At 44.7% G+C, this 15,668-nt stretch overlaps 1 protein-coding gene and 1 long non-coding RNA gene across 5 annotated transcripts in view; both read left to right on the top strand.

The window, feature by feature from the left end:
- Window positions 1-15,668, top strand: part of LOC308467101 — a 175,658-nt gene that overhangs the window by 111,241 nt on the left and 48,749 nt on the right. The window lies entirely within an intron of this gene.
- LOC308467069 (zona pellucida sperm-binding protein 2-like) overlaps window positions 1-15,668 on the top strand; it is a 29,624-nt gene that overhangs the window by 13,480 nt on the left and 476 nt on the right. For 2 of the 4 annotated variants that reach the window (XM_080988452.1, XM_080988454.1), the window contains 11 exons: window positions 3,632-3,785; window positions 4,929-5,140; window positions 5,796-5,913; window positions 7,379-7,584; window positions 8,789-8,903; window positions 10,285-10,454; window positions 10,959-11,032; window positions 11,306-11,433; window positions 13,624-13,813; window positions 14,327-14,465; window positions 14,822-14,918. In XM_080988452.1, coding sequence (XP_080844578.1) covers window positions 3,632-3,785; window positions 4,929-5,140; window positions 5,796-5,913; window positions 7,379-7,584; window positions 8,789-8,903; window positions 10,285-10,454; window positions 10,959-11,032; window positions 11,306-11,433; window positions 13,624-13,813; window positions 14,327-14,465; window positions 14,822-14,918 — 1,603 coding nt within the window. Of the gene's footprint in view, window positions 1-3,631; window positions 3,786-4,928; window positions 5,141-5,795; window positions 5,914-7,378; window positions 7,585-8,788; window positions 8,904-10,284; window positions 10,455-10,958; window positions 11,033-11,305; window positions 11,434-13,623; window positions 13,814-14,326; window positions 14,466-14,821; window positions 14,919-15,668 lie in introns of those variants that run through there. The other 2 variants (XM_080988453.1, XM_080988455.1) reach the window with 2 other exon arrangements.

Here is a 15,668-nt window from a genome sequence, read left to right as displayed (position 1 = left end):
TTTTTGGGCAGATTTCTACTTTCTTTATCTTTGGTGCCATTCCTCTAGTTATCCATATTTGGTCAATTCTAGTCCATGTCATCTTGGCTTCAGAAAAGAAGGTTCCCTCTCTTCCCAGGGGGTTCTTTACCCTCCAAATGTCCACTAAGTCCATATTGTCTGTCATCTCAAAGAATGTTTTCGGTAATCTACCATCCTTGGTAACTACCTGTCTTTGTGCCTTGTCCATATTTGTAGATACTACTCCATTCATGTCCCCCATCAAAATCAAATTGTAATCCAAATAATCCAGTAAAGTCTCATGCAACTTTTTATAGAATTCAGATTTCCCCTCATTCGGTGCATAAATTCCCACAATCAAAAATTTCTCTCCTTGTACCTGGATTTCAACTGCCACAAATCTTCCTTGGTCATCTTTCAAGATAAGTTTCGGTGAAAATCTCTCCTTTACATAAATCACAACTCCTCTTTTTTTAACTTTGTCAGATGAAACAAACTCCTGTCCCAATCTTTTATTAATCAATAACTTCCTATGTGCCCTTGTTATATGTGTTTCTTGTAGACAAATCAAGTCCAATTGTTCTTCTTTTAATAAATGAAACACACTTTTTCTCCTCCGAGGAGAGTTCAAACCGTTACAATTCCAGCTTAATAGTTGCAGAGCCATGATGGGGGCTACTTCACTTTACCTCCAACTGCTCCGAGTGTCAGTTCTTGTTCTGTGGGTAGTATCACTTTTTCTGGACCGTGCAGTCCAAAGGATAGATTTGATATATCTAATATACCTTTTGGTTCTTCTTCAGATTCCCCTTCTTTCAGTAGGTCTTCCTCGTGGTCTTTCAAGAACCTGTCCTTTTCCTCAACTGATTTTATCTTTATCTTTCTTCCTTTATATTTGAAGGACAGGCCTTGAGGGAATTCCCACCTGAAAAGAATTCTATTTCTTTTCAACAAAGTCACTAGGTCTCCGTAATTAGCCCTTAAGTCCAACAGATGCTTTGGGATGTCCTTAAAGATCACCAAACTTGAATCGTCAATTTCCAAGGTTTTTTGATAGTGCAGATTCAGAATTTTATCTCTCTCTTCTTTTGTTCGAAAGGTAATCAAACAGTCTCTCACCTTGTCCTTACCTTGTCTTCTTCCGAGCCTAAATTCACTATCTTAAATTCTTCCTTCCCTGAGTCCAGTTGCCAAAAATCTGTAAATTCCTGTGTAAGAAAGTCAGCCAGGTTATCTTTCTCCCGTTCTGGAACAGCCCTGATTCTTAAATTTCTTTGTCTATCTTTCAATTCAATCATAGAAAATGTCACATCATGGTCCTCCAATTTCTTATATACTGGTGGAATTTTCTCTTGAGTAACAGTTGCAATATCTTTTGCTTCCTCTGCTGTCTTTCGAATCGAGGCAGATTCTTGTAGTAGTTTTTCGATGGTCTCTGTGTTGGCATTCACCTTCTGCCCCAAAGTATTAATACTTGCAGTGTTTAAATCAATTTTGCTTGATGCTTCCGCAACTTGTCTATTTGTCTCAGCTACTTGTCTATTTGTCTCAGCTACTTGTCTATTTGTCTCAGTTACCTGTTTACTTAAACTTTCCAGAGATTCATTAATTTTTGCCAGTGCCTGTGCCAAAACTTCTTCCGACGACATAACTTTTGGTTTAGCCTGTGGGAGTGCGGCCCCTGATGCTCCAGATGCTCCAGATGTTGAGCCCCTTCGCGGCAGCGCAGTGTCTATCCGATAATGTCTGCCAGACCTAGTAGTTTTTTCCTGCGGTTCTGCCTTCTCTAACTTCCCTTTATCATCTGCCATAACAGTCTCATAGAAATTCAAGGTCGCTCCCACAGTCAGACAGTTGTTTTGGAATAGAATGGAATTTTCCTCTAAACCAACTGTTGTTGTAACTGTTGTTGTAACAATGTCCAACTTCCTCTAGGGGGACACAGTAACAGCCAGAACTTGCAACTTTTAAAAACAAAGATAGTCTTTATAAGTCCCCCAATTTACTTTAAAAAACCACAGTCTCAATGCACTTAAACAGTTACTTTCAAGCCAAAAGAAGTCCAGAAACACTGTATCCCTTTTGCAGAATTGGCTGTCAGAAATAGGCTTTCCACTATGCAACCCTTATCTCAAGGCAGTCCGTTCCAAATCTTAAACAGTAATTTTTTCCTTCCTTTTCCCTTCTTTATTGCAGGGAAATTCAGCTCAGTCTTTCCCCCCCTCCTCTCCTGCAATCCGGAGGGGGAACCACTTTCAAGATGTTAGGATTTAGCTCTTTTTCAAGTAACTTTCTGTGTTTCCGCTTTAGAGTCTCTTTGCTTTGATCTATTTACAATACAAGGAAGGCAGACTTCCTGGTTGTACCTTCCCCGCTCCATGCCAAATTAACTTTTTTCTTTTAGATCCAATTTGATCCTACTCACGGGTAGTTGTTTTCAAAGTCCAATTATCCCAGGAAAAAGGCAGCGCTCTCCGGTAACAGCTTCGCGGCTTCGCTCCACGGAAGAAGCAATTTGCTCACAGCATCACGCCACCCCCGCTCCGCTCCGGAGCCCGTTGCCGAGCTCCTTTAGCAATTGGGGGGGCGCAAACGGTGCCCGCTGAGTCCCACGGTCACAGGCTTCACCCGCCTGTGATTTTTTTTGGGGTCCCCACTGCGCCGTAGCGGCAGGACCCAGATTCCGTAGAGCCAGTTCTCTCCGAATTAGAGAGAAGCAGCCATTACCGATGGCGCCACCCCGGAAGTCCCATAAAAATATTATTTTTAATACATCTGTTTGTGCTAGAGCAGCTCTGCAAAAAAGAAGAAAGAAGCTGATTTTTAAATTTCAAAAAAAAAACAAACAAAAAAAACCCACACAGAATACATATTTTCCTTTGGGACAGAAACCAAATGGGAGTAAGGAGTATAGTGCACAGATGACCCCCAGTGAAATGGCACCACACATATAAAAAAACCCCTAACATGCCCAAACAGTGCACATGTGTTTGTCCACCACTGGGTAACATGCACATTTATATTCCTTGGCACGGAGCATGTGCTTGGAGCCACCCCACTCCTGAATTCTAGAAAGAGAATGTTGCCCTTCTCTATCCTCAGACACTGAGCTCATCTACACTTCCACTTGTTCCGCTGCTTTCACCCAGGAAAACCCGCCGGAGCAAATATCAGTTAGGTTTTCTACAGATTGATGTTTGCTGCAATTCAGCACTAGAGAGCGGGTTTCCCCCAGGAAAGCAGCGGGACAAACTGAGGACTGCTTGGAGCTGTGATTTCTTGGCATGGGATAAGCAGCCATGTGAACAAGCCCACTGTTTCGCACTTGGCTTTGGTTGGCAGAGCTCTAGAAAAGAGTTATAGAAAAAAACAATGTAGATATGCTCATTCCTGCTGTACAAAATGGTCTTAATGGCACTTTCTTACAAAATGAGGGAGATGAAATGTGTCAAGTGTACACCTGTATTAGAAATCTTAACGAATCTTAAAGTCCAGAGCCCATGTTTTGGGATTGAAATAGCAACAAGGTGGGAACCTGGGAGACAAGGTCTGTCACACATCCTGTCACAACATGGCTTGTATTAACATTAGGTCCCTTTAACGATGTCTACTTGTTTATCTCTTGCTCCAGACCTATGTGATTGATGGGAAACCAATGATTACCTACAAAATTGCCCCTTATGTAGAGCATCTGTGGGAAGATGACAAGAGGGGGATTACGAAACATACCATCCTGAAGGATATTAGCACCCCTCTGCAACTTGTGCCGGTCATAGTTACAGATTGTGAGTGTTCATTGTAAATAATAGTTCTATAAAGTTGTTGAAACATTGGTGATGGCTGCTTCACAGACAACTGTGTGTGCTAGTAGATGCCTTCTATTCTAGCAAGATCAAATTGCAGAATTCCCCTAGATGTTCTTAACTCTTCAGTGGGAGAGTTAGAGATGGCATCATACTCTTGGTCAAAGAGTACACTGGCTTACAATGTTCGTCTTGAGCACAGGAACCACTTCACTATTGCTGTGTGTGTGTGTGTGTGTGTGTGTGTGTGTGTCTATGTCTATATGTCTATTCTTGATCCTTGAATTCAGGGAAGAGCTTGTCGCTCCATGGTAGAGCCTTTACATTGAATGCAGATGTTTCCAGGTTCAATCCCTGGTGCTTCTGGGTAGGGCTGGATGAGAATCCTGTCTGAAAACCTGAGGAGCTGATGCCAGTCAGTGTACACATTACTAAGCTTGATGGACCAATGATCTTACTTGGTATAAGACAGCTTCCTCAGTCCCCCCTTCTAAATGGGTCCTGCCCACCTGCACTGAAGAGCTGTAGCTCAGGGACAGAGCACATACATTGCCAAAGGTCCCAGGTTGAAATGTTAGCATCTCCAGGTAGGACTGGACATGACTTGTATATGAAACCCTGGAGAGCCTCTGCCAGTCAGTACAGGGCTAGATGGTCCAATTATTGGATTCCATTTTCTTTGTTGGAGGCTAGCTGATTTGGTGCCTTCAGATGCTGCTGGACTCCCCTCAGCCCGCCAGTGGTCAGGGATGCCAGGCGTAGCCAACCCACCACATCTGGACAGCCACAGGTTGACCACCCTTGGTCTTTGTCTTTGAAGGAAGAACATTGGATTGGTGAAGGAATAAAAAAATAAGCAAACATGTTCTGTGGGAAGGATGAGCTTTGTTAAATAGGAAAATTGTCTAGCTTACTAACGTCCTGAAAATGTCTGCAAAATTACAACCTTGAAGGATTTATAGAAAGGAGAAGCATCATATACTTGTGGGGGCTTGTTGACAGAACAACTGAGGAAATCCATTAGAGAGCAAATTTAACTCGTAAGCCTGATGAGCAAAATTGATATGGGGAACTGGCCTAGAAAAAGGTTTTGTTTTACAAAAACTATTTCTCTTCTCCATACAGATACTAATGCCAGTCTCCAGCTCTTCAATGCAACAGTTGGCACCTTCCTGCCAGATGTAGTGCTGGTCAGTATTACTGTGGATGCTTCAGGGCCCTGGCCACTACCTGAGGCTGAGAAGAAGGGCTATAAGATCTATGAAGCTAAGTATTCCAATGGAAGTCGGGGCTATGTGGTACAAGTCCCCTTTGATGCCCCTGGAGTTGGAAGGGAGGTGAGTGCTGCCACCAACCAAGCCTAGTCTGTGGGCTCTTGGAGGGGAGTGTATTGCAGTTGTAAGGGGCAAAGCATAGAGAGTGGAAGTGCTGGTAGTCCTGTTGACTGGGTAACTTCAGAGTTGACATTTAAATAACACTTAAGCACTTGTAGATACATCAACTATCCATCCTTAAATCATCTGAGCTAGGAAAACAAATTTTGGCATGACATCCATGGAAAGGTCTAACTCAAAAGAATATACTTGAAACATGGAGCTTCTTTCGTCTAATTCTTTCCAGGAGGTTGCATCTCTTCCCCCCTGTATCCTATAACTGAATTGAGACTTGGTAAGGGATGGTGCTTGTTTATGCCTCTGGAACTGCCAAGTTGCCTCTCACTCCAAATGTGTCCCTGCAGTAATAGCTGATGGGATGGAATATATGGATACCTTCTCTCTGGAGCATATTAAAACTAAAAACACTGCAAGGGTATGAAATCTAGTAGGCCACAATGCATGGTTTGTAGGTGCCTATCATGCCTAGCTTTCATGAGCACAACAGAGCCTCCTTCCCTTGAGAGCTGTTACACTCTAAATGATGGTGATATAATAACAAAGGTTTGTCATGATGCTGAATAACCAGAGCTCACCTCCGCTCAAATTATCTTCCCAGTATGTACCAGATAACATCAGAAGCTACACTACAAACCCCATATTGGGATTCAGTGTGATTCCTCAGGGAGACACCTTTGATGTCCCTGTTCCTCTGACAGCCCTGGTCCAGGATGCAGGTGAGTCGGTTGGAACCAACATTCTTATCACTTTCCATTTTGGATTCAAGAATCGGTTAGTGGAAATGGTGAGCTTAACTTTAGTTGCTGAAGGTTAAATATTGGGGAGATGTACCTATTACCTATTATTCAATTTGAAGTGGCGTCTAGGATTTCACCAGGGTCAGGGAGGGTACTTCTGGTTTGTCTGTAAAGAACACCAATATTTAACTATGAATATTGAATAGCTTGGCATCATTAAAACAGTGGTGGCTAAATGGAGAAGTTATGCCAAGGTTTAGATAACTATTTGTATTATTTTGTAATGTTGATGCTTGGTGTAGAGGGTGATTTAGCCTACCTTGAAGTGTTATGGGGAGGACAAAACGAAAGTGGGGCACTCCAGTTCTCCATCCTGGGCAGCTCCTGGAAGAAAGTTGCAATGTTACAGAATTCTGTGAGCTGCTGAACGTAAGAGGCATCCTCCTGTTGCAGGGGATGCTGGTCCAGTAGGGCAGAGGGGACACTGTCCCACTCACCTTAGTTTTCCCTCAGCCAGCCCTCACCTGCCAACAATTGGTGCAGGGGAAGGCCCTGCCTGTCTGCCTGCCTGCCTGCCTGCCTGCTTGTCCTCCTTAGTCTCGGCAGGGAGTAGGATGGGGGTAAAGCTGGAATCAGTTGGCTCTGCTGGTCATTGGCTCTGGTTTCTTCTGCCTTACCAGTCCCAATGGGTGCCAGCCACTATTCTGTTGACTCCTGGAAATATAGCTAAGTACTAGAGTGGCAATTTTCAGTAAATAGAGATTAGTTTCTAGCCTGCAATAATTATTCTAGAAATTGTGCCTAGAAGCATAAAACAAATTGCCCCTTAGAGAGGACTTCCAGGAGAAGGTTGGGCGGGACAAATGGTTGTGGGATTCTTTTGCTCTAGGTAAGGTGAGAATTGATGGCCCTTTTCACTTCATAATCAGTAGCTCTACTTCAAGTACTCTTCAGTGGGCTAGGTGGTAAAAGCATGTTAAATGAACAGAGATATGATTTGTCATTGTGTGTGGATCACATTCTGTTTGAGAATCCACAGGGAGCACCTTGTCTTTGTAGGTGCTCCACAACAAAGAGCCTTAACTGTGTGAATGGGGTGGAGGTGTGGCTAGTGAAGGGTTAACAAACATGCGCAGGGCCTTTCCAGGTGAGTGGCCAGGCACTGTGTCCCACCTACCTAGACCCAATGCGACCTGAAGTGGTGTGCCTCCGTGCACCTGTGCAATACCTGAGCCTTGGCAGGTGGCTTACCCTGAAGAGCATTTGCTTCCAGCCTCATGCAAATATTCCTTTTGGAGGAATTGTCCTTGTCTGCTGCTCGGCTGCCTAGAAAGTTGTACTACTGTTAAATCATGCCGGTGGCATTGGAAGGGCAGGTAGAATGTGAATGGACGAGGGTTCCTGCTCCTGAAAGCCTTGCTTCTTCCTACTGCCTCCCTCCCAGTGCTGCCCCAGGCTGAGGGATTCTGTGATGACGAAGCCCTCTACCTAGTGGTGAAACGAGGCAACGTGGACCAGGACTGGCTTCCCTTTGCGGGGGACGATCTTTTGACTCGGGAGAAGGCGCAGGCACTCGGTTATACTTTGCTGGACAATGGGACCCACTTGGCCTTAAGGGTGCCCAGGCAGGCAGCCCACGTGCGCTATGAGGTAAGGGGAACACGGGGTGTGGGTGTGGGTGTGGGTGTAGAAGCTTGGGTTGCCCAGCTATGAAGCGGGGAAACAAGAAGCAGCTGTGAGGGGTACGGTGATTGGTTTCCTTGGGGTAATTGTTTCCCAAGAGTCATAGGTGCCAACGCCCTGGGTGCCCGGGCACCCACAAATTTTGGTGCCAGGCCCTGGGCACCCACAGTCATGGGGCCAAGCTGGCACTCCTGCCAATAATATGGTTCTCTGGCAAGCTCACTTGTACTGTACAAGTACTTTTAAATGTAACACATTTCCACCCTGCTCCCTAGCTGAAAATGCTCCCAGAGCAGCTTACAAAAGTCAGTAGTAAGACGGTTCTTTCCAGGTTATTGTTAAAAAGACATGATGTACATGGAAGAAAGAATGGAGCTAGAGGAACCTCAGGTGCCAGTTCTTAGTCCTGGTGCATGAATGAACAGCTGGCGTGTAAATGATTCTAGTGGTATGATGAGAGAGGACCACAGGCAGCTGGCCTTGGCGGCAGCGGCACCGCAAGAGGCCTTCTTCCCTTCTCTGCTCTTGAGCATGTTTGGCACTGGGTACCATGACCAGAATGGCAAATCTCTTTGCTTCAGCAAAAGGAATTACTTACCCCCTATTCTCCACCTCCAACAAAAAATCCTTTTAAGGGCCCTGCTTTGCTTTCAGTAGCCCTGAACCCAGGCCCTTGAGCTTTGTAGGAGGAACCTCTTTGCCTCTGCTAGAGATCCATCTAAGGCTTAAGGTGACCTTGAGAATCTGGGGCAGAAGACAGGCTGATGTTCCAGTCTTCTGCACACTAATGTGTGAGTGCTGATGACTAGAAGCTGTGTAGGAGATAGTTTGAATCTTTGTTGGTGCTTTGTCTGAAATGGGATTTGTGTGTTGTGGGGAGCATCCTTGGCAGTGAAAGATGTCCACAGTCTGGCCTGGGCCTTGGCAGGTGCCCACCTTGTCCATTGGCTGCTGGATATACTCTTCCATTAATCCAAGAGATGGGTCTAAAAGGGCCGTTCATGCTGCTACCTCCCGCTTTGTCCAGAGGGAGGATGACTGAAACCAAGGGTGCAAGCAGGTAATTGAGGACTGCAGAATATCCACCTTGGGTGGTGGTGAGGTTGTCTAAGCCTCCTAATGCAGCCGGCTCTTAACTTGTGCAACTAGTCTGGTCCCCTTTGCTTTGTAGGAAATAGATTCTTTTGGGATTTTGGTCACCTTCCGGTTGCAGCTGAAGGACTATCGTCTCGCTGAAATGATAGACTTTGCCGTTTCCTGCAGCTTCTCTCCAAAAGACCTCATTGGTAATCTCTCTCTCGAGCCCAGGGGCAGGAGACCCTTTCCCATGTGGGGGCCACCTTCCCTTCTGGGAACCACATGCCAGGGGTGGGTGGAGCAAGAAACAAAAGAGGAGAGAGCATCTGATGCTCTGCATAGCAATGTGCATTTCTGTTGTGTTGTACTCTGTATTTTTATTTGCTTTTCCTAATGTCAGTTCATAATTTCTATCATGTCCATCTTGGGAACCAGCTATTTGTTCTTCATTTTCATTAGCAGAGAAAATGGTTTCATTTGATGGTACAGTGGTACCTTGGGTTGGTTACTTAATCCGTTCCGGAGGTCCGTTTGTAACAGGAAACCACTTGTACCATGAGGCATGTTTTCCCTAAGGGTGCCTTCCACTGCTGCTGTGCCGCTGGAGTGCGATTTCCGCTTGCATCCCAGGGCAAAGGTCGCAACAAGGGGCATCTGCTTCTGGGTTAGCGGAGCGCGTAACCCGCAGCATTCATAAGGGGGACGGGACGTAACACGCGGTACCACTGTATTGAAGTCTCCTGCTTGGTACTCTGCTTATATTCAGCAATTCTCTCATCCACCTTCTCTCATCTTCTTGTCGCTTCCGCTTCTTGACTAGTCTGCGGAGGCAGATATAAGGGAGCACAACCAGTTGGGTTGCACTGCATGTGGAGCCTTGGGGGTGCCACAACTATGATGTAGAATGGAAGGTGAGAGGCAGGGTGTGTGGAATTTGTTTTGTTTTTTTTAATAAGATATTTATTAAGCTTTTTTAAAATATTTCAATAAAAATGAAAAAAATAACAAAAATACAAAATAAAAATAATTAAAAACACACAGATTTTCCATTACTTGTTTTCCTTTAGCTTGTTTCCCGGACCTCCTCATACCTCCCTTTTTTGTATTCCAGTTCAATTTGTTGGTTCAGCAAATCCTTACCCTCTTTATTTATCCTAATCTTTAGTCTTAAAATAGTAACGTTAAATTTTTACCTATTAACAACCCATTTTTCATAATCCCTTAAAGCATTACAGCTGGAAACCACTTAATTTCTATCCAACATCATTCTAACATTCATTAATTTTACAATAATTCTGTAGATAGTCTTTGAATTTCTTCCAATCTTCTTCCACCGACTCTTCTCCCTGGTCTCAGATTCTGCCAGTCATTTCTTCCAGTTCCATATAGTCCATCAGCTTCATCTGCCATTCTTCCAGAGTGGGTAGATCTTGTGTCTTCCAATACTTTGCAATGAGTATTCTTGCTGCTGTTGTGGCCAGGGTGTGTGGAATTTGGGTGTCTCTCAGGGTGCTGTTGAAATTTGAGACCCCAAAGTCTGCCACTGCTTGTCTGTTATGCTCTGGCATATATAATATATTTCCCTTGCAGATTGCCTGGCTAATGGCACAGTGAGGATCTCTGCCTTGAAGCTAGTTGGCACCCCAGATCTGGTGCCTTCTGGCCTAGTGCTGAGAGACAGACGCTGCAGGCCATTTTCGGTGACAGAGGAAGGAGCAACGTTCATCTTCAACGTGACCTCTTGCGGGACAACTCGCAAGGTAAGAAATGGCTGCTTTGTCAGGAGCAGAGTCCATGAGGCCACTCATGTTAGAAGAAGATGGTTCCTGAATGTTTGCTCCATCAGTTCATGTCAAGGTCAAAAAACCATGCTCGCTTTTGATTTGGATTGTCTTGGGTTGAAGCAGCCTGCCTCTTCCTTAGCTACTGGAGATGACTGTGAAGCTTGGCACAAAGTCTTTTAGTCTGGTACTTGAGGCTCCCTACCTCTCAGGGTTGTTGGGAAGATGGAGGGACAATGTACATGCACAACAAGTGCTACGCTGAGCTCCTCGGGGAAGGAACATTAAGACTGGGGTGGGGTAAGCCGTGGTTCTCCGGATGTTGCCAGATTCCAAATACCCAGGAGCCAGCATGGCCCATGGTGGGAAGGGGATATTGGGAGTTGTAGCCCAACTGCATCTAGAGGACCCCAGGTTGCCCAGCCTCTGCTCTAGAAGATGGTTGAAACCGCCTCCTGTTTTATCGTCTAATCTCATCTGCAGTTTGAAGATGCCACCATGTCCTATGAAAACGAAGTCCTCTATTTTCTCTCAGGCCAAGCAGCACCTATCTATCAGTGAGTACTCGTGGCTTGGGCGAAGGACTGGGGAAGGAAGCTGTTTACCGCACTGTAATACAAGGGTCACTTGGTGACATGGCCCCCATGTGCAAGCTTGTCCTAGAAGGAGATGCATCCTGCCTTTAAACATAACCAGCTAGAACTCTTGTGCCAGTTTCTGCTGCAGCTTCCTTTCTCCCCCTCCACCCCTCAAAGCAGGGCTATGCCCTCAGAACTGTTCTGGACTGGAAGGGTAACGAATGGACTATTCTCTCACTTGTATTTTTCAAGGTTGAAATGTGCTTGCCGGTACTTTATTGGTGATACCCTGTTGCTCCAGTACAGCCCAATAGAAGCCCCATCGCCAAGTATCATGCCTGGGCTGGGGGTGCTGGTGCTTGCCCTTAAGCTGGCCAGAGGTAATGTCACAGTACAGCCTTCTGTGGGAGCCTTGCAGGTTAAGGCTGCAACCAAACTTTATCTCAAAATTTGTGAATTTTATCTCAAAACAGCAGACAGGAATAGATAAAACATCTATGAGGAACATTTTTTCATCTGACATCAGGGATGGGGAACCTGTGGCCCTTTTAGACATTGTTGGACCGCAGCTCGCATCAGCCTCAGGCATTATGGCCAGTGGCTGTGGGTGATAGGAGATGCAGTCAAAGATTTGTAGGGACAGATCTACATGATAATACAAATATTGTATTGATGGTACTCCTGTGTGTTGAGGGAGAGTACTTCTTAAGATGTTGCTAGTCAAATGCAATTGCAGTAAGTATTCACATTAAGTCTCTCCCCCCCCCCCCCCACAAGGTAGGGAGATTTAATCCAGCCTACAGTCTTTGAGTGTTGAATACCTAGTTTATGCATTGTGGGCTGAAGAGTTCTGTTGCATTTTCTTCCATCACCCCAAAAGCATGTGGAGGGGTGTTTTAGGAGCAGCCAGGAACATCTCTTGGCTGTTTTGGGTGGGTGGGGGTGGGGTTATCAGTGGCCTAGTTGGGATTCCTCACAGCAAGTGGTTTGGTAGTGAGCACCAGACTTTCCCAGACCACCTAGCAGAGATGCAATACACAGAGATGTATTGCAGAAAAGGATTCTTTTTGCTCAAAATCACTTTTCCAAGCTCATCAGGAGTTCCAACATTTAAAACATGCTATACAGAATTGTTCTATGGTCTCTAAATAGTCTGAAAACCATAGCCAGGGTTTGGAGGATGGAAAGCAGCTTATGTGAACTAGACGAGCAAAGTCGTCAAGATGCATCTCCCCCCAATAACCCAACATTTAGGAGAGAAAAAAAATATGTTCCTGTTCCTCTGGATGAAAAGCCATATCTAGTCAAATAACTCTTTGATTTTGATATTTTAAGAGATGAACATTTTAAATATGCCATGTAGTTTCCGGTATTGTTTGCTTGTTTTAAAAAGGGTTCAAGGACTAATATGAACTTTTGAAAAGCTTACTGTTGGTTTGCACATAAAACAAAGTCAATATGGGGCATTAATAATTGTACTATACACACACACACACACACACACACACACACACACAAATCCCTGGATGTGTAAAATAAATAATGGAGCATTTGGTGTGGAATAATCTTGGTATATTAACCTGCGGCATTTGTTATCCCATATTATCCATCACAGATGATCTACACTGTGTTAAGTGTTCATTTATTATTTAACTTGAAAGGATAAGATGTTAAAACAAATGCCTCGGTTTCGATTTCTAGTATCTATTGTGCTGGCTTTACCAATAATTTTTCGCAGTCTTTTGCTGTATTGTACATTGCTGTATGTATAAATTGAAGGACCTGGAAAAAATGGTATAAGGAACTTTTGTAAATGAGACCTAAAAATCTTTAATGGTTAATAAGATGAATGGGAAAGTACTTTTGGCAGAATTCTCCCACCTTGATCCTTGGGAGCAGCTTTTTGTGTGATGGTGGAGGATCTGTTTGGGCAGATTTCCATTTGATTTGCTCTAGATTGAGGCAATTCAAAAGCTTGTTCTCTGTCACTGGTATGAGGTCTTGCCATAGTTCTCTGTGATCTCTCAGCCCTGGTACCAGAGCTGAAAGCAGAGGCGCCACTTACATTGCACCAGCCTGGCTCTCGTGCTGGAGAACAGAACCTACTAGGGAGAAATAGCCTGGGCCAGCTGCTCTCAACCTTGAGACCCAACTCCATCACCCCTGACTGCTGGCCATGCTGCCTAGGAATGATGGGAGTTGTAGCCCAACAATATATGGGGGCTTGAGGTTGAGAAAGGCTGACCTGGTCGGAAACTCAAGGCAGTAGAAACATAAGATGATTGGAACACCACTGAACTTGAAGCATGGGAAGCCCTGACAAAAATTTATAATTTGGCAGAATATTTGGACTATATGATATGTATTTGTATAATTTGGAATACTTGATGTGATTTGATTGGATTGTTAAAATGGAAAATTTAATAAAAATTATTTTTTAAAAAAGAGAGAGACAAAGGCTGACCTGGACTGCTCAGTGCCAGCCTTGGCTCGTTAAAAGCAACTAATTCCTCTGGGTTTGTTAAGGTTCTGATATGTGCTTTTCTTCCCCCCTGCGGCACCCTGGCAAGATAAGTCCTACAGCAGCTTCTACCAAGACATGGAGCACCCGGTAACTCGCTACCTTAGAGAACCGCTTCACTTCCAGGTTGAGCTTCTCCACAGCGAGGACCCACAGCTAGAACTTTTTCTGGAGGACTGCTGGGCTACAGCATCTTCTGACAGGAAGAGTCTTCCGCAGTGGAACATAGTGATGGACAGGTAAGAGTCTGAATAATACATTACTAGTTCTAAGAGCAAGGATGATGTTTTCACAGCCTGTTAATTGAGGGGTGAGGTGGTTGGCTGGTTTGGCTGCATTTTAAAATTATATCGTTCCCTTAGGTATCTGGGGCAAAAATAGAAAAGCACTTCTGGGTGGAGGAGTGATGCCAAGAACTGAATGAAATAATACGAAAACACAACACAAGGCAGAATGGAGCATGAGAATCAGTACTACCTGCTGCTGTATTCTCTTAAGTACCTGACCATATTGAAACAAACATTTCTTAAAGGGGGAAGGGAGTTTTAGTAAATTTCAGGAGCCAGAGACAGGGGTACTAGGCTTGTGCTGAGCATCACAAGTGTGCATAATAGCAGGTCACAGGCTCCAGCTTTTCTTGTGGCATTCAGGCTGCCCCGGTGTGTTCATTGCCATGGGGCTGCTAGCCCACAATGATGTGGCAGCAAGGTTTGTATCTCTTAGCTTCTCTGTCATGTTTCCCCCACTCCAAGTTGTGAGAACACACAGGACTCTCATCAAACCACATTCCATGGAGTGACTGAGGACTCTGTCCCATTCCCTACACACCTGAGGCGGTTTGAAGTGAAAATGTTTACATTTATGGTGGACAACCAGGCACTTCAAGGGCAGGTAAGGGAAGCTCTTGACCATGGGATAATGCTTGCTATTGAACTCTTCCCCCCCCCCCCACGTGGTCCCATAAGAGTACAGACTTGCCTGCCTCAGTTGCTGTGCTCTGATAGTTTCTGTGGATGCAAACGGTCTTAACTATTACTTTTTATTATTGTAAGCTGCCATAGGAATTAAAGTTAAGGGCACCATATTGATTTAAAACAATAAAATTAAAGCTGAGCTGGTATGTATTTCGGCACAAGGAGACACGTGCTGGGGGCAGGGAGGGGAGGACGTAGTTGTCGGTATCCTGACAGTTGGGAGTTTTGCTTCCTGGTTCTCCTGGTATGTTATGTTGCTTTTACTGTCCTCAGATCTACTTCCACTGCAGTGCAGTCATCTGTGATTCCAGCTGGCTGGCCATGGACACCACCTGTGCCCGGCGCTGCATTCCCAGAAGGCAGAGAGTTGGTAGGTGTCTTGTGAGGTAAATGGCTTCTGTAGAGCTCTCTACCTTCAAATACAGCAGCAGGAGATCTGTGGCTCTCAAAGCAACGTGGCCAATGGGAACTGTATTCTTAACAGTGGATCGCAAATTCCTCACCTCTCTTCTAATCCCCTGCCAGAGGCCAGCATGGCTTTCCCTAGAACACAGGTGGGAAACTTTCTTACTCTGCACGCCATGTCCTTGGCAGGATCTGCTTTGCAGGCCAACCCATCTGTCAGTCACCTGAAAGGAGGACTAGCCTGCACAGCCAATGCAAAATTGAACCCCACCCCCATCAGCAGACATCACTGTTATCTTGAAAGGTGGGTGTGGTTTTCTGGGGAAACAGATGGGTTTTAGGTCAGCTCAAAAAGAAATGCACTCAGCAATTGATGTCTTGTCATGTGCGCACATGGATATAATGCAGAGTTTTTTGTTTTAAACTGATGAGCAGATAGTCTCAGTACTGAGATGTCTATTGTTGCCATACCTCAGAGGCCTTTTTAAGGCTACAGGTTCATGCAAGCTAAACACATCATTTAGACTGCTCCTTAAAACACAACTATAATAGAAATTTCTATTATAGTTGTGTTTTAAGGAGCAGTCTAAATGATGTGTTTAGCTTGCATGATATTAATATTGTGATATTAAGTCTAAAACTCATGAAGACATAATGGCACTACTTATGAAAGCATCTGTTTATGACTCTGGAAATCTATCTTAGGAGAGCAGCC

This window comes from Podarcis pityusensis (genome assembly GCF_964106645.2).
Source record: "Podarcis pityusensis genome assembly, chromosome: 17".
Taxonomy (NCBI): Eukaryota; Metazoa; Chordata; class Lepidosauria; order Squamata; family Lacertidae; genus Podarcis; species Podarcis pityusensis.
Note: the sequence above shows the minus strand (reverse complement) of the source record. Positions and strands in the feature narration are given on the sequence as shown.